The 24,011-nt window shown below is 32.6% G+C and overlaps 3 protein-coding genes and 1 non-coding gene across 4 annotated transcripts; 1 reads left to right on the top strand and 3 right to left on the bottom strand.

Annotated features, from left to right (window-relative positions):
* Nucleotides 1-8,316: 8,316 nt before the first annotated feature.
* On the bottom strand, nucleotides 8,317-8,419 carry LOC111882163 (U6 spliceosomal RNA). The gene has a single exon (XR_002847069.1). It is a non-coding gene; the product is annotated as a U6 spliceosomal RNA (small nuclear RNA).
* A 686-nt stretch (nucleotides 8,420-9,105) lies between these two features.
* On the top strand, nucleotides 9,106-11,870 carry LOC111882118 (transcription termination factor MTERF4, chloroplastic). The gene is made up of 6 exons (XM_023878484.3): nucleotides 9,106-9,838; nucleotides 9,955-10,092; nucleotides 10,178-10,423; nucleotides 10,501-10,614; nucleotides 10,709-11,109; nucleotides 11,185-11,870. The coding sequence occupies exons 1-6, from the start codon at nucleotides 9,194-9,196 to the stop codon at nucleotides 11,498-11,500; spliced, it is 1,860 nt and encodes a 619-aa protein (XP_023734252.1). The 5' UTR covers nucleotides 9,106-9,193; the 3' UTR covers nucleotides 11,501-11,870.
* Nucleotides 11,871-12,478: 608 nt separating this feature from the next.
* Nucleotides 12,479-13,120, bottom strand: LOC111882149 (uncharacterized). Its single transcript, XM_023878510.3, has one exon. The coding sequence runs from the start codon at nucleotides 13,002-13,004 to the stop codon at nucleotides 12,540-12,542; it is 465 nt and encodes a 154-aa protein (XP_023734278.1). The 5' UTR covers nucleotides 13,005-13,120; the 3' UTR covers nucleotides 12,479-12,539.
* An 8,423-nt stretch (nucleotides 13,121-21,543) lies between these two features.
* LOC111882127 (auxin-responsive protein SAUR63) lies at nucleotides 21,544-22,672 on the bottom strand. Its single transcript, XM_023878491.3, has one exon. The coding sequence runs from the start codon at nucleotides 22,457-22,459 to the stop codon at nucleotides 21,764-21,766; it is 696 nt and encodes a 231-aa protein (XP_023734259.1). The 5' UTR covers nucleotides 22,460-22,672; the 3' UTR covers nucleotides 21,544-21,763.
* Between the last annotated feature and the right edge of the window lie 1,339 nt (nucleotides 22,673-24,011).

The following is a 24,011-nucleotide window of genomic DNA, read 5'->3' on the forward strand; positions in this document are numbered from 1 at the left end:
TCAAGAGTTGATTGTACTCCTTTTTTGAGGCTTGACAGTTCTATTTGTTCCAGAGTGAACAAACGGACCAATCGTTATCGCCTCCCAGATAAGATAGCCATTATCTTCAGATCCAATGACGTAGTCTTCGAAGTGGTGCGCCCACACTTCATAGTCTTGAGTATAGAGAATGGGAATCCTAGTAGTGGATCAAATACTATTGGAGATGTTGATGGGATTCGATTGAGAGTCGTCGTGAGACATGATGAGGTTTTTCTTATCTCTACTAGAATCAGACTTGTAAAGATGAACTTAGGGTTTTATCAAACACAAGATACACCGTCAATCAAAAGAAGACGGCTTCTCTATATTCGATAAAAGCGGAAACCCTAAAAGATTCTTCAAACAGAAGAGATGTGTATTAATTACACAGTCTCCTGCTCTGATACCAATTGATGAGATTATTGCGCTATTAGATCGATAGATTCTAAACAGATTAACAAGAATAATAAAGCAAAGAACAAGAGAATGGATCAAAAGATGTCGAATGATTAATATCTCACACCTCAGAAGAGCTCGATCAAGAACTTCAACTATAAAGGTGTGGTAAGGGTTACAATGCAATAGTTATCAATGAAAACGTTAACCTTAAAACTATACATGCATGCATATTATATAAGCTAACCCTAATGCTTAAACCACGGTTGGACAGGCCTAAACCGGGTAATCAAAATATTAACAATAAGCACATATGATGCAACACTCTAATCCCAACAGAGGGCGTACCTCTCTTGATTTACTACTACTAGTTGCGATTAAAGACATAATAAACCTAGGACATAGTGTGAGTAGTGTAGTGACTCTCATATGCCGAAATAGCACACAAGGTGCCCATCCATTTCACTCATTTCACGAGTGGCCTCTTCCGCTCTCTGTTCTGCTAAGGCTGCCCTAGCTTCAGCTGCAATGAGCTGTTGTCTTATGGTGGCCACTTCCTTCTCTAAGGATTGTAGACGATCGGTAAGGTCCTCGTGCTCTGCTTGCTGGTTCGGTATTGCTCCTGAAGGGTAACGCTCGCTAAGGATCTCTCCAGCGCCTTCAGTCCCATCTAGCTCTTCATCAGAATCCTCCTCCTTGTAATCCTCCTCTTGGTACTCTTCGTGACCCACTTTCTGGGTTTTCCTTGTGAACCTCTTCTGGCTCCTCCTCAATCCATCCGTCGGCTACCATGGTAGGGTAATGGGGGTCTTCGTGATGAAATTCAACCATGTCATCTGTGCGAGAATAGAGGTATGAGAAACACGTAGAAGATTTAAGTGTGGAGGGTCATATGGTATCCTAAAATACTCCTATAGTATTTTAATTATACGTTTGATTTTTGAGTTTCCTAGTATACGAAGTTGATAAGTTCTTAGACTTGTTATTATTTCTTAGTATCATAAAATACTCCTATAGTATTTCAAACTTTACGTTTGATTCTAATATTCCTTTGCATGTAAAGTTGGTAAGTTTTAGACTTTTTGTAACACTACTATCACCCCCAAACATATGTTGGTCATATCTCAAATAAATATAGTTGATCAGGCTATATTTATCCCATATATGATTACATAACTATCTAGGTTTAATTGTAATGTCCAATATCTAAATACTTTGGTTTGGTTCTTATCATGACACTGTCCTAGTATATATGTATACTTTTATAAAATACTTATACCTTTAAGATATACTTTTAGTCAGAGTGTTTTAGTCCCATTGTATTTATATTTGTATATCTTGTATGGTTTGATATACTAGTTCACTATAAACAATGCTCTGATATTAATCTGTCACACCCCAAACTAGTACGGTGGAAACGTTTGGGGGCGGATGGAGTGACTTTCTGTACAATATCATAACAATTGAATAGTAATGAAACATAGCAACACAAACATTCATACATTTAGATTTCAAGTATTACATTGTTTACAAACACAGTTGTTCCAAAATTTGAATACAAATAATTGAAAAGTGGGAGAATATGAGACGACGATGCCGACCCTCAAGAAGAGTTGAGTACCTGTCTACTGGTTCCCTGAGAATACAGGTCATTTTGAAAAGCATCAACTAAAAATTTGGTGAATTCATAAGCATTTTTGTATAAAAAGGTTTTTTTTACTTGTTTAGAATAGTTCTCATAGTACTTTCATAAAATCCGATATTTTCTATGAAAATGATTTGTAAGTCTTGTTCCAAAACCATGAATAAACGCATGCATGTCCTTTGTTTTCCTTTGTTTGTAATTGTAAAGAGTGTGTTCCCAGAAAATCCAATATTTTCTGATGTATGAAAAACTGTAGTCTTAAACCCTAAGACCAAAAGTATACGTGACGGTGTACTAAAAAAATGATATGCAGTTTTATAATTATATAAATTCGATGAAGTGAAACCTTCCTGTAAACCAGATGGTTTTGTTAATCTCTATGTGGGTTCTTATAACCATGCTAATATAACTGATATGCCTGAACACGACGATCTTCAAGCGTCGGAGTCGGGGGGACCTTTGTCACCCTAGACTTGTCGGTCTAACTGTAGCAAATAGCTAAGGTGTGGGGTTGTCAATCCCGTATAGATCTATACAAAATGGTATCGCTCTCCCTCCAAGAGACTCTGGTTATAACGCAAGACTTACGGTGTACGCTAGGCAAGTACGGTGAAGGAGAGCCACACAAGGGCATTAACAGATTTACGTGAACTCTGACTCCTTTTACTTGCAAAATAAGATATTTATACCTTTAAATAATTATATGTATTTTTAAAAGGTGTGGTTTGTGACTCCAAACTATACCAATTATAGTTTATCTCGTTAGTTGAAACTATTTATATAATCTTTTATATAAATATAGTTGCGTATTCTAACATGAAAATATGAAATCAAAACATAATATTTTGGGGTTAAAACCTACTAGGATAAAAGAATGGCCATAATGTAACCATTTTTGTTAGTAAAGCTGTCTTTTAGTAAAAGTTCCCTAAAAGCCATGTAGTTTTACAAATCATAACTTTTTTTTAATGATTTTATAACTTAGTTTAAGTTTACTTTAACACAATGTATATCACAAATGTTTATGCCAAAACTAGAATAAGCTCTAACGCATGTAAATAATATTTTATCTTTAACATAAGGATGAAAAACAAGAAATTATTTGTGGGATAAACAAAGTTTTACTTGTATTCCTCCCCCCCCCCCCCCCCCCCCCCCTTAAAAACATGGAAAAAAACTTGAAAATATAGGGGTATGAACTGACCTTGGTTGTTTTTGTATAGGATTTGAAGTGTTGTGAAGAGATTGTGAGCCTAGACACTAAGATGCTATTGATGAACTCCTTGAAGCTTATAACGCCCTAAGAAGGTTAACACACGAAAATGGGTGTGTAAATGGAATGGAATGAAGTGAATGGTTACTAGAAAATGGTGGAAATGTTTTTCCCCTGGACGTGACTTATATGGAAAAGGATGGGCATTGATTTCTGATGTACATTGGAATGTTTGCCGAGTTGTTTGCTGGGTAAGAGTGTGTCAAGCTGACTCCTTTTTCCTAATGAAATCTCTGACGTACAACAAATCTAATAGAAAAATCCCTTGGAAACTACTTTTTCATAATTTACTCTATAGGTTTACTGCCACAAGAAGGGGTTTACGGCCTAGGTATAACCATAAACCCTTAGAACCCCTCACAAATGAGGTTTTCGGTCCTAATGGATCTAAGGGGGGTGTTTGCGGCCAAGTTATGGCCCATTAAGGTGTTTACGGCCAAGCTAAGGTCCTTTAGGGTGTCTTCGGCCAAAGTGCTTAGTTTTGAGGGTGTTTGCGGTCTTAAGGTCCTCCATGGAAAGGGGTTTGCAGTTCTATCTTGTCCCTACAAGGGTGTTTTCGGCCATGGTGGAGTTCTAGGCCCTAATTCATAAAGGAAATGCTTATGGTGTGCTATCTTGTTGACTTGTCAAGAATGCATTTAAACATGGTTCCACAAAGCTTATTAACACATATTTATATACATATATGTTAGCTTAAGTCATTGTTCTTATGACCGTCGATGTTCTAATTTGGGTGTGATACTAGGCTAAATACTAATAAACAATATTTTAAATCCATGATTCCTATTCCAAATTTATTTGTCTAGTTTTGCCTTGATAAACTTGTTTACTTTCAAGGGGTTATCTTATATATGATTTCCAAAGCGTATACATCCATTTACATGCAGTTATGCCCTTTTAGGTTTTCAAGGTTTTTATTGTAATAGGGTTACAGTTTAGACCTTACTTAATCCAAATCTTTCGGGTTGTCATAATATTTCACAAATGGTTAGGTGACTTTTATTTCATAAGTAAATATAAAACACGTTGACCATTTTTTGACAATCTAAATAGATAAGATGACCCAAAATCCATAAGAATTACACAAAAAAAAAATGCTAAATGATTTTTAAGTAGATTACATAAATTTGAAGTTTTGGAAAAAAAAACTTTTATAAATGTTTTATTATTCTAGCATTTTAAAACATTTTGTATCATGAATATTTCATGCATAAAATATTCTATAGTACATTTTAAAGTGTTCCCAAAAATTATAAAGTTCAATTTATTTTATATACAATTGTACCGGTTAAAATTTATGTTCAATTTTAATTCGACGTTATAACGATTGGAACCATTTTTAACTTTTTAATAAATCATCCTTTTATTATAGAGTTATGAAGTTTAGATTAAGTTTAAAAAACATTTTAAACCTTGTTAAATCTTTAAAATTTTAGCTATTTAAGAGTTCTAAATAAATAAAACTATTTTTTAACAAAAACTCAATTTTTGGCATCTCATGTTGGAAACTTTTGTTTAAAATTCTAAACCCTAACTTCTTTTAGCATGAAAAACACATTTACATTCATACAATTTAATATAACAACAAAGAATAAACATCACAAACATGCATTTTAAAGTGTATAAACAAAACAATTTTCTAGTAATATTTATTGTGAGTCATCACAATAAAAATTAAGTCATTTCCTAAAGGACTTATTATGACACTTCAAGGTCTTCAATAGCTCCATGTCTTAATAAGGTCTTCATGCTCCATCTTTGTTACATTAAAAAAAATACAACTAGTCTAAAAACTAATTGATTACATATAAAATTAAACAAATGAAATAATACCAATTTTTCTATTACATCATCATATAAATAAATAACAACCACAAATGTCCTAACGGGTTGCTTATAGTCAACAAACATATCAATAAGCAACTTTTTGTTTTTTCTAAGACAACTGTTATATAACAAAAATACATGGCAACATGGTTATATAAAATATAAACACTTTTAAACAACAAGTTGTCAAAGAAAACAAATATAGACATTTCTTTAGCCAAAAAGAAATTCATACTTGTTTTTCAAAAACCAAAGATTATCAAACATGGAAAATCATTCTAACATATAAAAAGATGGCTCTGATACCACTGATGAGTTTTGATACAACTATAAGAGAGTTTTTCACAAAAACCGGCAACGGAAGTTTTTAAAAATTCTAGTAATTTTCGAGTTTATAACAAAACCAACCATCAATGATCCTTTTAAAGATGTTAGAATAATATTAAAAACAACCATGTGAGGTTTTAGAATGACAACCTTTGAAATCTTTGGACCCTCTTGGATTTAGGGTATTGATGAACATTGAAAAGAACAAAGAGCTTGAACTTCTCTATAAGTAATCCACCACCAAAAATAAGATACAAAGAAATGTTAGTTTCTTCTTGTATTACTTTGTTCTTTAAGGCTTTAAGTGCTTAAAGGAATAAACACTAAAGAAAGACACAAAGTGAAGCACCAAAAGACCAAGAATCAAACTTTAAAAGTGAGAGTGTATGGAGCTAAGGAACCCACAACTTTTTGTGAGAAAGAAGGGATAATTCAATGGTAAAAACTATCTCAAACACATGCAAGACACTCTATTAAGTATTTCATGCTAAGTAAAGTTAAACCTCATAAAATACTATGAAGTATTCTAAAATCATAAAGCATGGGGAAGCAAGAGAAGGGAGGTTGGCAAGCAACCTCACACACTCTTACAACTTTCGGTCATGAGTAGAGGATGAGATAAAATTTGTCTTCTAGCTTATTTAACCATGATAGAGTAACTAATTAATTTAATCATGGTTAACTAAAGTCTCCAAAACTTTGTACATGACTTATTATATGATACCATATGATATAATGACTGGTTTGTTATTTCTTTTATTATCCTTTTCATAAAACAATAATTATTCTCTAATTAAATACAAGAGTTAAATTTATTTATTAATAATTAAATACTTAATAAATATTCAATAAATACTAACCTGATTAAGGTATGACCATATATGATTATATATTATTAACAATATCACTCAATAATGATTATTGAGCAAATAGATCTAACAATATGAGCTTGGAATAAAAATTTACGTATGATGTTATTTATGGTGAAGATCATACGTTCGGACATACAGTTTTGTTGGGATGTGCGAGGACAAGAGAAGCCGAAGAAAATGTCATTTTGATCAAATAAATTGTCAAATTCATGATTATCAAATTCGCACTAGAGTTTTCAACCAATACCAATGGAAATCTTGTTGAGATAAACTTCATATTCTTCTCGACTAGAAACATTATTATCACCACTAACATCCTTATGGCAACCACAACACTAATGAAGTAGGTTTCTAAATGTTGATTAGGTCTCTTGAGGTGGGTAATAATCAGGGTTGATCGATTGGATTTCTTGTGTTTGTTGCCGAAGATTTAGCAAGTATTGGTATGACCGATAACAAATCAAAGTATACCATTAGTTATTTATCCTCGAACGATGTCATCAGAGATGAAGGATCAAGAATAACCTTTACAATAATGATGAGTTTAGGGGGGTTTGAGATTTTGTATAAAAAATGCTTATTTACTTATTAGTTTTTTCAAAAAGTAAATAAACTTAAAAAGTGGGAATTAAATAAATGCTTTTGAAAACAGAGTTTTATTACCATAAAAAAAAAGTTAATAAAAAGTCATAGACTCTTAACTTTTGAAAAGTGATTGATATGTTCACCTAAAATGACTATAAGTTAACCTATTTTTCTTAATATTTAATATTTTACTTTTTGTTTCTTTATTAACGATTTATCAAGTAATAAGCTTATCAACTAATAGTTTTTTATCAATCACATAAATTAATCCAAATATTTTTTTTATTCATTTTTATTGTCATATAACCACTTCTAAATATATTTTTTTATTCAAAACATCAATAAGCTTAAAAAGTAAGAATTAGAAAAACACTTTTGAAAACAAGTTTTATTACCATAAAAAAAGAGTTCATAAAAAGTCTACATCTTAATTTTTGAAAGGGATAATGACTTAGGAGGGTAATAAGGTTTTCAGTTTGTCCGTATTATGTCACTAAGGTTTTTTTGTGCGTATTAGACCAATATGGTTGTTATTACTGTTTTAGAATAGTCCTTTTACCGGTTAAAATCGGTAAAATGACTATTCTAAAACAGTAATAACAACCATATTGGTCTAATACGCACAAAAAAAACCTTAGTGACCTAATACGGACAAACTGGAAACCTTATTATCCTCCTAAGTCATTAACCCTAATTATTTAGAAAACATGTTTACTAATCAATGTGACTGATTTGTTTGACTGAAAATAGTTGCTTCCATTTAAACTTATCTCACAACCCTTCCAGAACTTCTAAGTCCAAAAACTCATATGATTGATGATCTTCATTACATAAATATGCAACATTTTATCAATAACTTTTTTTTGTCATTTAAATGTTTACATGAACACATCCATATGTACAAAAACAATCTCACTTTGATACCTCTCATCAATGTCTACATTTGATAACGAATGGAAATGTAAAACCAACATGGACTTGCAGAGGATGTCTATTATCAATTATTTTATAAAAAACAAAACCACAACATGAACTAAGAAACTGAAGTTGCAAAATGAATAAAAAAATCAGCACATAAACAAATACATACATACTATATACAACACATAAACGAAAGTTTATAAAGCATGAAACTTAATGACAGGAAAAGTAAAAAAAACTTAAAGGAGACTTTATAAAAAGAAATATCACTCTTACTTGCTACAAATGGTTGAAGACATCAACAAGAAGATCAATCTGACCATAGAATCCACATGTTGTCTGATCATGACTTCAGTAGATGAACTACTGAAACGTAAGAATTGCAATTGAACTCTATTAGCATTTGAAAAGGGAATTAGGGTTCCAGAGAAGACGACGAAGGGTTAAAAAAAATTTTGGACCATTTCTCGATTTGTGTGTGTCATCCTTGCGCAGGGGCCATGCTAATCTTCTTTGTATCGTTCCAATTTTATCGGATGTCCCCAAAGGGACGACTATAGATGAAGAGCTTCGTCATATAGAGGAGTAGCATGTTATATGGGATGACGCGAGTTCTAAACGAAGTAGTTTACTGTTGATGGTCATATATTCTCAATGTCTTTAAAATTAGGGTTAATGACTTAGGAGGGTAATAAGGTTTCCAGTTTGTCCGTATTAGGTCACTAAGGTTTTTTTGTACGTATTAGACCAATATGGTTGTTATTACCGTTTAGAAATAATCCTTTTTACCCGTTAAAACCGGTAAAAGGACTATTTCTAAATGGTAATAACAACCATATTGGTCTAATACGCACAAAAAAAACCTTAGTGACCTAAGACGGACAAACTGAAAACCTTATTACCCTCCTAAGTGATTATCCCTTTTTAAAAAGTGATCCAACTATAAGTTAATCCAATTTAAAAGAAGCAATTTATCAATAGCTTTTTATTAACCATACAAATTAATCTAAACTCTATTTCATTATAAGCACCTCTATCAAACAATCTTTAATGCGTTAATTAAGCAAATCCCAAACATCCATGAATGACTTTTTATTATTATTATTATTATTATTATTATTATTATTATTAAATATTAACATATTTTTTTTCCAATAGTTTCATGTAATTTTTTCATTATTTTTTTTTTGATGGTTTGATATAAACGGAATAGTCCAACAAAAAAACATATTTGAACCTCTCTAGTTTCTATTGACGAGAAAGGGTGGGTAATGAAACACATCCGAGGGTTTTTGTTGCAGACGGGGCTGGAAGGGTTTTAGGCCGATGTCGACATTGATGGTTGCAATAGCAGATATGCAACCTTCAACTCTGTTTCAGGGTCCAAGAAATTGGATGCTATTACCTGGTGATTATTCTCGTCATCTTCGTCGACGATTCTTATTATCATCGTCCCCAATTCATTTGCAAGACAGTGATCCTGTTTGCCCTTTGTTGCACAACAGATGCGTTGTTGCTTATTTTCACGACGATTCCCGTCGACCACAACGCCGCCCGCTGTCTTCATCTTCTTCGACTTCTTCTACTACTGCTTCTGACGGGGGTTATGAAGATGAACAGCATAAACAAGCAGCAAGAGAAGCTGTATCTGAGATTCTACAGGAAAATGGAGTTTCAAAGGAGGAATCTATGGAAATCGCTATGAAATCGCCAAAGTATCTAGAAATGTTGATGGATAGCGTTCGTGACTTGGATGAACTCTTCCAATCGGCCACTATAACTACAAGCAGCTCAACCACCACCTGTTCATCGATTTCTGGTTACAAGAAAAAGGTTTTTGATATGGGAAAACAGAAAGGGGATAAAGGTTTGGTTCCTGTGCTGGAAAGCATGGTGGGTCTTCCTCTTCCTTCTGCTATGCATATTGCTCGTTATCTCTCTTCGCACACCCCTCCTAACCTCCTCCACAAGGTATTATATTCTTCATTTTCTTTTTCTTTCTTCTCTTGCTTACTTACATACCTAATTCGATTCGATGATCTTCTGTTACCTGGTAAAGTTAATGATGATTTGGCATTTGCTTATAGGTCAAGTATCTGAAGCAAATATTATTCTCTGATGTTGATGGAAAAGTGCCAATTGGAAGGAGTGGTCGAAGAATGATGATGCACTTATCAGTACCTGTTGATGAAGATGTGCAACAGACCTTATCATTTCTCGAGAAGGTGACATTCCTATACTTTGGTAAATCACCATCTTATTGGTTTGCTTCTCCACCTCCTTGCGTGTTAATTTCTGCCATTGATATAGATTCAAGCAAGGCGTGGAGGTCTAGATTTGTTAAGTTCAGGAGATGGATCTTTTCGGTACCTGATAGAATCATTTCCCAGACTTCTTTTGCTCTCTGTAGAATCCACTATAAAGCCAATGGTAAATTTTCTTGAATCTATTGGAGTCCCTAAAGGTTGTATAAGAAACGTTCTTCTGTTGCATCCTCCAATACTTTTCTATGACATTAAGAAAGAAATCAAACCAAGAATGCAGCTTTTTACAAAGGTATGATTCTTGATTCGCTACATACCGTTTTTTTATCAGTAAAGTGAAAAAATGTAAGTTTTTTTCTTGATATTTAGGTGTATGGAGAGGATAAGGAGTTTGGTAAGATGTTACTGAAATACCCATGGATTCTTTCCACAAGCATTGAGAAAAATTATGAGGAAATCCTTGCTTTTCTTTATGCAGAGAAGGTATGTATAATAACTGATTGTTAAATGAAATTTCAGATTAAGTTATCATGCTATATGGTAAATTGTCAATTCATGTGACAAAATTTCATGACAGGTGGCAGAAGTTAGCATTCATCGAGCAATCAAGAGCTGGCCACTTATTTTAGGTTGTTCAGTTAGAAAAATGAAGTTGATGATTGATCAATTCCATGAATTGGATATTACAGATAAGATGTTACACCAAGTTATTGCCACTAGTCCTCAACTACTAATTCAAAAACCCCAAGAATTTTACAAGGTGGTTTCTTATTTAAAAGATTTGGGACTTGAAGAAGAAACCATTGGAAGAATTCTTGGAAGATGCCCAGAAATTTTCATGTTAAATATTGATAAAACTTTGAAGAAGAAAGTTGAATTCCTTTCTGAAATTGGTGTTTCCAAGAATCATTTTCCTCGTGTAATCAGAAAATATCCAGAGCTTCTTGTATGCGATGTCAACAAATCTCTACATCCAAGGTAACCTTTTTTTTTTTTTAATTTTATCATTTCATGTTTATACTTATAATTATTATATTAACTTGATTGTTACAGAATGATGTATTTGTTGAAGATTGGGCTATCGAAGAGGGAAATTGCATTTATGGTGAGGAAGTTTTCACCATTGTTAGGGTATAGTATCGAAGAGGTTTTGAAGCCAAAATATGAGTTTTTAGTAAAAACAATGCAAAAGCCATTAAAAGAGGTGGTTGAGTATCCAAGATATTTTAGCTATTCATTGGAGAAGAAGATAAAGCCAAGGTTTTGGGTAATCAAGGGTTTAAATTGTGAGTGTAGCTTACAAGATATGTTGGGTAAAAATGATGAAGAGTTTGCAGCTGATTACATTAATCTACCCCCTCCTCCATGAATACAAGAAGCTTCACCTTCTTTATTATGGTTTATAGTTTTGCTAAATGTGGCAAAAACGGGCACTGAAATTACAAAAGTTTATGGAAAAAATTCTAAGTGTTTCCTCTCCACTTGAGCAGAAGTGGAATGTAGCACCAAGGATTAATGACGAGTTTGCCCTTGGGTTGGAAGCTAACCAAGGAACATAAGCAGGCTATGTTGGTAATAGGACCTTCTGACATATGTGAATATTGAAACAAAAGGAACTTATACTCCCAACACATCTTGTTTCTTTAAATCTTCATGCTACTTGTTATATAAAAAATATATTCTAAGGGTACTGATTTTGAACTATGACTTGATACAAGTTAATATGTTTTTTTATGCAATGATGTTATTCACATAAGATATCTACATGTAACATGTTGATGAGTCAACTTATTTTTTTAATAAGGATAATATTATAAAATGACAACCAATAATTTTGAATTTGCTATATTTAAGTAACTCATATTTTAATTGAGCTTGGCAAATAATTTCATATTTTTATTTTATTATTGTTATTATTTTTTTGTGGTGTTTCATTGCATAATTGAAATGCATTTCAACCAAATGAATCATTAGTCTAATGTCTATATGATATCTTACATTGTATAATTTGTTTATTTCTAAACTCAAGGTATATATTTATTTTGGTATCATTTTCTCAAAGTTAATATCATTATTTTATTTTAATTATAATGTAAGATAATTATGATTAATTTAATTTGTTCGTGTATAAATCAAATGAATATGGGTAAACCCGGAGTGGGTTTAGAAACATATACAAAGAGATTAATGGTGTTATGGAAACTCTTAAAAGTAATAGCTCAAGTAAAATGGGTACTTTAGCTTCGTGGTATTGCTGGAAGGGATTGCAGTTGCATATCTACAAGTTCTACAGTGGATTTTCTCGAACCTAATTTTTTTTTTTGAGTTTAGACAATTGGGTAGAAAATTGTACCCCATAAATCAGCCAATAAAATTAAAACTGAAATCAAACATATACAAGTACATCATCATGTAGAAGAAGTAGATGATCGAACAGAATTCCAGATATGAGCGACGGAAGAAACCACTTGAGGGAAGACATGAACGACTGTTCCAGATAATACACCGATGGCTAGGGTTTGGGGGAATCCAGGCTTGGAATCCAACTTCGATTCAAGCCTTAGGAGGCGGTTGTTGATGGCGTCCATATTATTTTTCTTGCTGGTGTTGACGACTCTCAGGAGAAGATTTTGCAGATCGTCGATGACTTTGAGAGAGGCTTCCTGAGGTTGCATCCCTTGGGACTCGTAATGTGCCACCATCTCCTTTGCGGTTGGTAGCTTCTTCTTCGCTAATCCTTTGCGTGCGTTTTCCTTTTCGTCCGCCATTGTTGCTCTTGGTCCCAATCCTACTCCCCTTATCGGAGGCGGAGGAGGAGGAGCGGCAGTAGACGAAGCACCGATGGACTTTGATACTCCGGTTCCTTGCATCATAATCGATAGTAATTTCAAGTGTAGACAATAAACCCTACTTTTTTTACTTGCTGTCGTTGAGATTTGAGAATTGAGAAGACGATAAGGGGTTTGCAAGGTTTATTGTTATCATCATGAAAAGGAACCCTAGTTGGGCCACTTGGTGCCGGCAATATTTGATTGGGCTTATTTTCATTTAAAAAAAAAAAGTACTGTTATAAAATTTGACGTATTAAAGCAAGATTAATAAAACTAAACTAATGACCTTAAGAAAGAAGAATGGAGATTTGGAGAGAATTTCATAACTTATATAAAGTACTAGGTGTGAGATCTATGTATTAGATGGGTTTATTTAAAAAAAAATTAAATATAAAATTTTAACAATTTAAAAAATTTTGAATTTATAAGAAAAATAAGAAAAATTTTGAATTATTAAAATTAATGAAGCTTTAATGTATTGAATACATTATATATATAAACCATTTCTAATAAATACTTTACATATATATTACATTACATATTAAATGTTGAATTTTAATTTAATAAAATGAAAAATACAATAAAATGACAAGTGGAAAATAGAAAATTTAAAAATTCTAGAAAATGTCATGTGTCTAAATGAATGAAAAGAGGACATGTGGCAAAAAAAACCTTCGTTTATTATAGTAGATTCAAATTGGTGTATCTCCCACGAATACAAAGGTGCTATTTATACTAATTAAACCACTATACATAATCAATGAGTTCTTACACATATTTGACATATTTGTTATAAGAGTTAAAAATAACTCTTACATATTTGACATTAGGGTAGAAAATGTTGTCATCCAATTATTTACAACACTCCCCCTTGGATAGACATCATTTCATATCAGAATTCAACTTTGACATACTGTCTCATTAAAAACCTTGCTAAAGAAAAATCAGTGGGAAAAAACTTTAGCGAATGGAAAAAGAGTGCAGTGTATAGTTGGCTCCCCCTTATTTAGACATCTGTCACATTATATTCTATGCACATGTCGCATTCCGATGCCATGAACATGTTTCCTGAAGATTGCAGTAGGAAGTGTCTTCGTAAAAAGGTTTGCTGCATTGTTGCTGGATTGAACATATTTGATTTCAACTTGATGGTTCTTTATAAGCTCTTGAGTGTACTCAAAAAACTTTGGAGGTATATGTTTTGTTCTGTCGCTCTTGATATATCCTTCTTTCATTTGAGTGACACATGCTGAGTTATCTTTATATATTAAAGTTAGACCTATATCTTTTTCAAGTCCACATGAAGTTAAAACTAGTTGTGTCATCGATCTCAACCATGTACATTCTCTACTAGCTTCATTTAGTGCAATTACTTCAGCATGATTTGAGGATGTAGCAACAAGTGTTTGCTTTTGAGAACGCCAGGAAATTGCAATACCTCCATTCATGAATACGTATCCAGTTTGAGATCTAACTTTATGAGGATCAGACAAATAACCTGCATCTGCATAACCAATCAAGCCTTCTTTTGAATTGTTAGGATAAAATAACTCTAAATCACTAGTTCCTCGAAGGTATCGAAAAATATGTTTGATTCCATTCCAATGTCTTTTTGTTGGGGCTGAACTAAATCTTGCTAGCAAGTTTACAGCGAAAGAAATGTCAGGTCTAGTACAATTGGTAAGATACATAAGAGCTCCAATTGCATTAAGGTATGGTACTTCTGGACCAAGGACTTCTTCAATTTCTTCGCATGGACGAAATGGATCCTTGTCAATATTTAATTATCTAACAACCATTGGAGTGCTTAAACGGTTGGCATTGTCTATATTGAAATGTCTAAAGACTCTGTGTAATTTGATTGATGCACAAGTATTCCATTAGGCATATGCTCAATCTGTAAACCAAGACAATATTTGGTTTTTCCAAGATCTTTCATTTGAAATTCTTTCTTCAAAAGTTCAATCACTTCAAGGATTTCTTTATTCGTTCCAATGATCTTTAGATCATCAACATAGACTGACATGATCACATATCCAGATGTTGTTTTCTTAATAAATACACATGGACAAATAGTGTTATTTTTATAACCTTTGCTTGTCAAATAATCGTTAACGATTGTACCACATTCGTCCATATTGCTTTAAACCATACAAAGATCTTTGTAATTTTATAGAGTACATTTCTTTGGGTTTTGCACTTAATGCTCCAGGCATTTTAAATCCTTCAGGAATTTTCATATAGATATCACTATCAAGTGATCCATACAAGTAAGCTGTAACAACATCCATAAGACGCATCTCTAAATTTTTAGAGACTGCCAAGCTGATTAAACATCTAAAAGTGGTTGCATCCATTACTGGTGAATAAGTTTCCTCATAATCAATTACAGGACTTTGAGAGAATCCTTGAGCAACAAGTCTAGCCTTGTATCTTACAATTTCGTCTTTCTCATTTCTTTATCGTACGAAGATCCATCTATACCCTAATGGTTTAATAACTCCAAGTGTGAGGATAATGGTCCCAAAAAAATTTCTCTTGTTAAGAGAATTTAACCTAACTTGCATAGCTTCCTTCCATTTAGCCCAATCATTTCTTTGTTGACATTCAATGACAGATTGTGGTTCGGGATCATCATTCATTATATCACATGCGACTGAATAAGAAAATATTACACATATATTTTCAGTTTCATTTTGGTCACGTATTCTATTTGTTTGACCATGATTCTGTGCATCATCCTCCTTTCTTGGGGGAATTTGAATAATTTGTGTCTCTACAGGAACACTTTCCTCATGATCAAGTGCATTTTCTGATCCTCTTCTTTTTCTTGGGTTCTTATCCTTAGAACCAAATGGGCTTCCACGCTTCAGGCGTGTTTTAGACTCTTGAGTGACTTTATCATCAGATTGTCCATGTGGAATTTCAATTCGAGCTGGAACATTGACAGTTGGTATATATGATTTAGTCACCCTTTTTGTGTTAGTAAATGCATCAGGCAATTGATTTGCCATTTCTTGGAAATGCATTATCTTTTGAACTTCCATGTCACATTGTTTTGTGTGAGGGTCAAGATATGATAAAGAAGGCTTATTCCATGACACAACCTTTTCCAGAATCTTCTTTTCTCTCCCTAATGATGGGAAAATTTCCTCATCAAATTGGCAATCTGTTAGGCGTGCTGAAAAAACATCACCTATTAATGGTTCAAGATATCTTATAATAGAGATTGATTCATAACCAACATATATTCCCAACCTTCTTTGAGGACCCAATTTTGTCCGTTGAGGTGGTGCAATAGGGACATATACTGCACATCCAAAAATTCTCAAATGGATATATTTGGTTCTTGACCAAAAGCAAGTTGCAGTGGAGAATATACATGATATGAAATCGGTCTCATGCGTATCAATGATCCAGCATGTAAGATTGCATGACCCCAAACATATACAAGAAGTTTTGTCCTCATTATCAATGGTCTAGCTACTAGTTGGAGACGTTTAATCAACGATTCAGCTAAACCATTTTGTGTATGTAAATGAGCAACTGGATGCTCAACAACAATTCCTACAGACATACAATAGTCATTAAATGCTTGTGAAGTAAATTCACCAGCATTACCAAGTCTCACTCTTTTGATAGTATAATCAGGGAAATGTGCCCTATCACTCATTTGCAAGAAACTTTGCAAATGCCATATTACGAGTTGACAATAAGCAAACATGAGACCATTTACTAGATGCATCTATTAAGACCTTAAAGTATCTAAATGGTCCAGTCGTCCAGATGGTGGGTGAATCGATCCATATATATCACCTTGAATTCTTTCTAGAAATTTGGGTGACTCCCTTTCAACTTTCATTGAAGAATGTTTTATAATTAACTTTCCAAGGGAACAAGATGCACATGGTTTTATGCTTTTGGATTGAGGGAACTTTTGGTCCTTCAATGGATGTCCATGCGTATTTTCAATTATCATTCGCATCATGGTTAACCCTGGGTGGCCCAACCTATCATGCCATAAATTGAATGTCCCAAGATCACAATGTTTTCCTTTGATTACCATATTTGATTCAATCATATGTGTATATGTATAATGCATACCAGAATCAAGTGTTGGTAGTTTTTCAAGCACATGGTTTTTGTCTATAATATACATATATTTCTTATTTTCAATGGTCATAGTTTTTGTGTCATATCCTTTGAAATATATGTCATTGAAACTCAGTAAGTTTCTATTAGACTTTAGAGAAAATAAGGCATTTTCTACACAAAGGCTTGTACCATTTGGTAATATAAAATGGGTTTTCTCAGTTCCCTCTATCAAGTCTACAAGACCTGATATTGTATGTATGTCCGTTTTTGTTGGTACTAATTTTGAAAAATATTTCTTTGATTTCAAAATAGTATGCGTACTACCACTATCTGTTATACAAAGATCTCCAACCTTTTCTTGGTGTTGTGCTCTAGTTGGACTCATATTAAACTTCACATATGATAGAAATAATAAGCGAATAAACATATTCATAATAATTATTATAAAGAAAGTTCATTTATTGTAGGAAAGACATTACAAGAAAAAAAAATAAAGGAAAAACAAGTTTATTAGAAAAATAATAGAAAATTTTAGTTTATGTCTTCCATGTCATTGCAGAAATCATCAAAAGTTAGCGGAGTGAATTCAACATTATCAATGAGGTTTGCTTCTTTTTCTTTTCCTTTAATGGGCTCTTGATAAAGTTAACAAAGATGTGTAGGTGTGCGACATGTCCTTGACCAATGGCCTGTGCTACCACATCTGTAACATGAACCATCAGATTTTTGTGATGTCCCAGTATCATGCCTTGCTACTTTGGCCTTATCGTGTGTGTGGACATTGTTTCTTTGTGAAGATTGGTAATTATTCCTTTTCTGGCAACGACCACGATTATTACCTTTCCACAACCAAAATTAGGGTTCTGATTATGACTTTGGTTTCGATTAAAATAGTCACGGCCTCGTCCTTGACCACGCCCTCATCCACGTGTATTGTTTCGATGACCATCAGTATTTATAGCATTTGCTTCAGGAAGTGCTATTGATCCCGTTGGACGAGATTCATGGTTTTTCATCAAGAGCTCATTGTTTTGCTCTACAACAAGTAGACATGCATTCAGTTTAGAATATCTTATGAACTTTTGCATCCGATATTTTCGCATCAAGGTAATGTTTGTTGCATGAAATGTGGAGTAAGTTTTCTCCAACATATCTTCATCAGTAACTTCTTGTCCACAATACTTGAGTTGTGAACATATTATGAACAAAGCTGAGTTGTATTCATTTAATTTCTTGAAGTCTTGAAACCTCAGTCTTCTCCATTCATCTCTTGAAATTGGAAGTATAACTTCCTTTTGATGACAAATCTTTCTTTCAAAAGATTCCAGAGAATACTTGGATCAGTAACATCAAGATATTCAAATCTCAACATTTCATCAATATGCTTACGAAGGAAAACTTGTGCTTTTGCTTTGTCTTGTGCCAAGCAATTATTAAATTCATTTATAGCATTTGAGATTCCCATGGACTCAAGATGCATTTTTACATCTATTATCCATGTCACATAGTTTTTCCCACTAACTTCAAGAGCTGCAAACTCGAGTTTTGCAATGTTGGACATATTGTAACTATAAACTTTAAACAAATAAAAATTAAAATTAAAATCCATTTATTTCAATAAATATTACACAAAGAAGAATCGGTAAAGCTAACATTGCATACAAGCCTAAAAGTAGATGAAACTCCATATTATCTTCGATATTAAGAATTGGGATGAAAAGTAAGATGACTATTATAGTCATGATTATCACAAACGGATGAATCATTTTGAAGCTTGATTTCTTGAAATTGATTTGTTCGATAAAAGAAAGAAATATTTGTTGTGGGTAAAATAAGCAGGGTAAAGATGTTTATTTATAATAAAAAATATAGTCGTTGTTTTTGCTGTTTATAACCGTTGTATATATATATATATATATATATATATATATATATATATATATATATATATATATATATATCCATTGTGTATATTTATAAATCATTTAATAAGATTTATGACTAATACATAACTTTACTTGGTATAATTTTACTAATTAGAAAACATAAATAAATATTAGTAAATTTTTAAATAAAATTATGAAGAGTATCTAAAATATGAATAAACATTGACATGTATAAATAAATGTTAGTATATATAAATAAAAATTAGTTGCATAATTTAAATGTTAATATGCATAAATAAAAGTTAGTATGTATAAAAATTAGAATACATAAAGAAATGTTACTATAAGAAATAAAAATCGTTAGTAGTCCATAATGTCCATAATATAGAAGTTTTATTAATTCTTTGGTATTATTATAATTTTAATATGACGGAGGCTTTTATAATTAATAATGTTTTTATTAAGTACATACCTTGATTAAGATAGATGTGATTTCCACTTCTAAATAATCTTGATTAGAGCTTTCGTGCTGATAACGTGTTATAAAATTTGAGGTAATTAAAGCAATATTAATACAACTAAACTAATGACCTTAAGAAAGAAGAATGGAGATTTGGAGAGAATTTGATAACTTATATAAAGTATTCAAATTGGTGTATCTCCCACATATACAAGGGTGCTATTTATACTAATTAAAACACTATACATAATCAATGAGTTCTTACACATATTTGACATATTTGTTATAAGAGTTGAAAATAACTCTTACACATTTGACATTAGGGTAGAAAATGTTGTCATCCAATTATTTACAACAAGAACAATATACATGCTTTGAGTTTGAGGGGCACATTCTCTCGGATCTCGAGTGGGTATGGTCCAATTTCTTTGGATCGGTTTTAGAACAGTTCAGTTCATTTTTCAGATTGATCTTTGTTTTTCTTTTTTCTTTATCGATCTTATTTCGGACCGGTCTTGTTTAAGCTTAGTTTAGTCTCTCGTGGTTTTTCTGTTTTCTTTTCTTAATTGGATTTAGTTTTTTTTTCGATTCGGGTTTCAGTTTTTATAGTTATAACTGTTTGATTCTCCTTGCTCCATTCCCCCTGGAAGAGCACATCGTCCATGTAGAAGATGTGAGATATAGATAAGTCATCGTGTGGAATCTTGATACCCGAGAATATGCCTTTCTTACATGTTGTTTTCATTGCAATTTTGAGTCCCTCCATAGCTATAATAAAGAGATATGGCGATAGTGGATCACCTTGACGAACCCCCTTCCCGTTTCAAGCTCTTCGGTGGGGGATCCATTTATAAGAACCGAAGCTCTAGCTGATTTAAAACCCCCTTGTATTCATCCCCTCCATCTATCGCCGTACCCCATTTGCATGAGCAACGAGACAAGATATTCTCAATTTATTGAATCAAATGCTTTGTCAAAGTCAACTTGCATAGCCCATGTTAAGTTGTTATTCATTAACGATTAGTTGTACAATGTTTATGGGAATAATGAAAAATACTCTTTAAACTTCCATAATTGTACTCATGGTCAATCCTTTAATTCTACAATTATTTTGTCTGGCATCGTTATTCTTAGTAATAACTTTGTATCATTCGCGACCAGCAAATACTATTTGGAACATTATATTTTGGACTTAGTTTTGCCATTAATTGCTGGTAAACATGTCTTGAGTCAAAAACTTATTTATTTTCTTTGCTTGTTCTCGTATATATAGCTTAAGTTATAACTGAAGGCCCATTATAATTGCTATTTACAGACTTATTTACATTACAGGGAACGCGCCAATTTATTTTAATACCATTAAAATAAATACATACATACATATATACATAATAAATTAGTTACATATAAATATGAGATGACACATTCACAAGTTGAGAAATCTTTTGGTATTAAATAAAAGGAATGCAGAAGAGAAAGATGTAGAAGTTGCAATCACATGGGAGGCCACATGGATGAAGAGAAGGAATTGGATCGGCATGTGAATTCCACCGTAGGACTTGGGAAGCTGTACGTATATAGAGGTTTTTACTAAAACCACTTGGTTAGTTCGTACATGTAATCTGTCCTTTCCACCCCCCTTATAATATATTCCACTTTGTTGCATGCATCCTAATTAATTAATACTCCAAACAATTAATTGTCACAACCTTTTATTTCATATAAATACTAAAATATACCATCTCCAATGTAAAAGGGGTCTTCTTCTCCTTTAATTTAATAATAAAGTTTTTCTTCCAAAACAACCTTCATATTAATTGCATATCTCAAATGTACAAAAAAAGGAAAGGAACATGTACAATACCCTATGACAGATATTTTAATTTTAACTATCACGCCTCTAGTTTGGTTGCAAACCATTGGAATTTGTGTAAAACGACGACTCAGTCTAGCAGAATTTAGTGGGTTCTTTTGTCTTGTATCAAAATTAGTTTGCAACAAAGTACCTACAAATCTATATAAAAATGTTTATCGATCATCGTATAGCTTATGATTACATAGCTGGCTAGCTAGCTAATAATTAAAGAATGTGAACGCTTATATATGATTAAAGCAGGAAAACTGATCATGGAAGCTAAAGGAGATCAAATCCGAAGATACATAAATATTGCAATAATCTTATTATCTTAATCAAGGCCATGCGTTCTTAATCAGTAATTAAGTAGCTACAGCAAGAACAAGAAGTTAACAAAAGTGTTCATCTCTTAAATATCATGAGAACAAAAGAAAAGATGGAACAATAATAGTAATAAAACGACCAAAAAGACAGATGATGAATAGATAGATTAATTATAATGAATTCATCGACAGTATAATGGAAGGTTGTGAGTTGGAGTGGTTGGAGGTGTCTTTAGCAGCTGGGAATCAAAAGTGGAGCTCCGATGACGTTGATGATGAGGTGGCGGAGTAGCAGAAGAGGTGCAGCAGTTAAGCTGTTCCGTTTGTTGTTGCTCTTGCTGATCATCATCATACAAGAAGAATGAAGATGTTGAAGATGAAGATTTGAGGGTAGATCTTTGCTGCTGTTGATGGTTTTTCTTGTTGTCTGTCATCGTCTTCAAGATATTCTCAAAGAGAGGAACATCGCAGGGGATCTTGAGGATACCCTCTTGCTGAAATCCAAACTCTTCTTCTGCATCTCTTAAGAGTAGACTGAAAGCTTGATGTGTTAAGTAATCTGTAGGGATTACAAACTTCTTCATGGCATCTTCATCTCTCCCCACCCAAACAGCTAAGTATCCTTTTCGCACCACATCTTCTTGACCTGTACTACTGCTGCTGATATCTGAAAAAGATAGGGTTTTCTTGAGGAACTTGTTAAGACCTTTCGTTGTTGTCGTCTTAATGGGTACACCACCATTGTCGTCGTTGTTGTTGTTCTTGGAGGTTGCAGTCTTCTTCCATTTCTTAAGCATCTGCTGAAGCCTAACAATGTCTCGAATTTTGTTAGACTTCTTTGGTGGTAGTGGGGGTGGTAGATGCGAGGACTCGGCCATGATTTCTTCTATATGTTAATTAATGATTATGCCTCCCTTAAATTCTTCGATCTCCAGCTATATATATACCCAGAGAGAAAGAGATGTTATGTGTACGTAATACGTCTTGTGAGTGAAAAAGATGGAAGATGTGATCTATATATACATGTAAATGTATATGTATACGTATATATGTGTGTGAAATGGAGATTTGGAATTGGAAAGGTGGTTGTCATGTATAACCTGTAAGTAGGTGCTCGCGGCTATTTATATTAGTAACTAATATCTCTATCGATGTTATAAAATATTTATAAATAATAAAATAAATACGAAAAGGTACAGGTTGATTAATAAAGTGTTTTTAATTGGGTTTATGTTAATATTGTAAACAAACGAGAATGATGATTAGGGTTGAAGAGGGTGGGGAGGGTAGGGTTCAATCATGGATGCATTGATTGGCTAATGAGTGGTGGAATTCAACTGCCCTCGATATCTAACCGATCTATATGTATTTATTTAATTAAATTAATAAAATTAAATCCTTGTAAATTAAAAAAAAAAAAATGAAAAAAAATGTTGAATTAAGCAATATTTATTGATGGGTTTGTTTACTTTATTTAGAAGCAAATGTTCTGCACACAAACACATGGTTGGTCAAATGGGTACCCCGTATTTAACGTACAACTAATCAATGCCTTAATGATAAATATTCTTATTTGTAATACTTTGTTATAAGGACAAAAAAGGGTATACAAATAAATAAGTCAATCGATCGTTCTTGTTAAAAAGTCAAAAAGCATGTACGAAATGCCAACAATTAAAGACGCATAAATCTAGTTTTAATGTCGTAAATCTCAAAGGAGTTGCTTAGGAATTAGGATCGGATTTGAAAAAATGAAATGGAACATGTGATCTAAGGATTGCTTAGGGTATGAAAAAAGTGGAAATAGTAAGCAAATGATGAGACAAGTTGCATAATGTTGCATAATATTATGAAGGGCATTTAATGGTAATGTGACAAGGGGTTTAAGTTCCAAGAAATGCATGTGGCTTCAGTAACTAATTAAGTCTATGTCTGCAGTTTAGTTTAATTCACCGGCTAATTACAAATATATAAAGGTAAGATATTAACAAATTGATCGGGCATTATTCGGGTTTATAGCCTAGTGGCATCCGATGTTGAGAAAGTGACTTTCGGCCCAAATTAAATGGTTGAAGGTTTAAATTGTTACTTAGTTTTAGATTAGAAAATGTCAGTAGCCGCTTAAAAAAAACAAATTGATAAGGCTTTCTGACTTATTGCAATAAAGATCGACTATTAGTAAACAGGATAATGCATTGATATATATATATATATATATATATATATATATATATATATATATATATATATATATATATATATATATATATATATATATATATATATATATATATATATATATATATAATGTCGATCTTAAATTTACATCTTGAAGTATTAATCATGTATCCATTAACTGTAATTTTTATATAGTAAAAAATTGTATTTTCAAGAGGTTTAGTACCTAAGCTTAGGTGGGGCAGTAATGTA

Source organism: Lactuca sativa, chromosome 4, assembly GCF_002870075.4.
Source record: "Lactuca sativa cultivar Salinas chromosome 4, Lsat_Salinas_v11, whole genome shotgun sequence".
In the NCBI taxonomy this organism is placed as follows: Eukaryota; Viridiplantae; Streptophyta; class Magnoliopsida; order Asterales; family Asteraceae; genus Lactuca; species Lactuca sativa.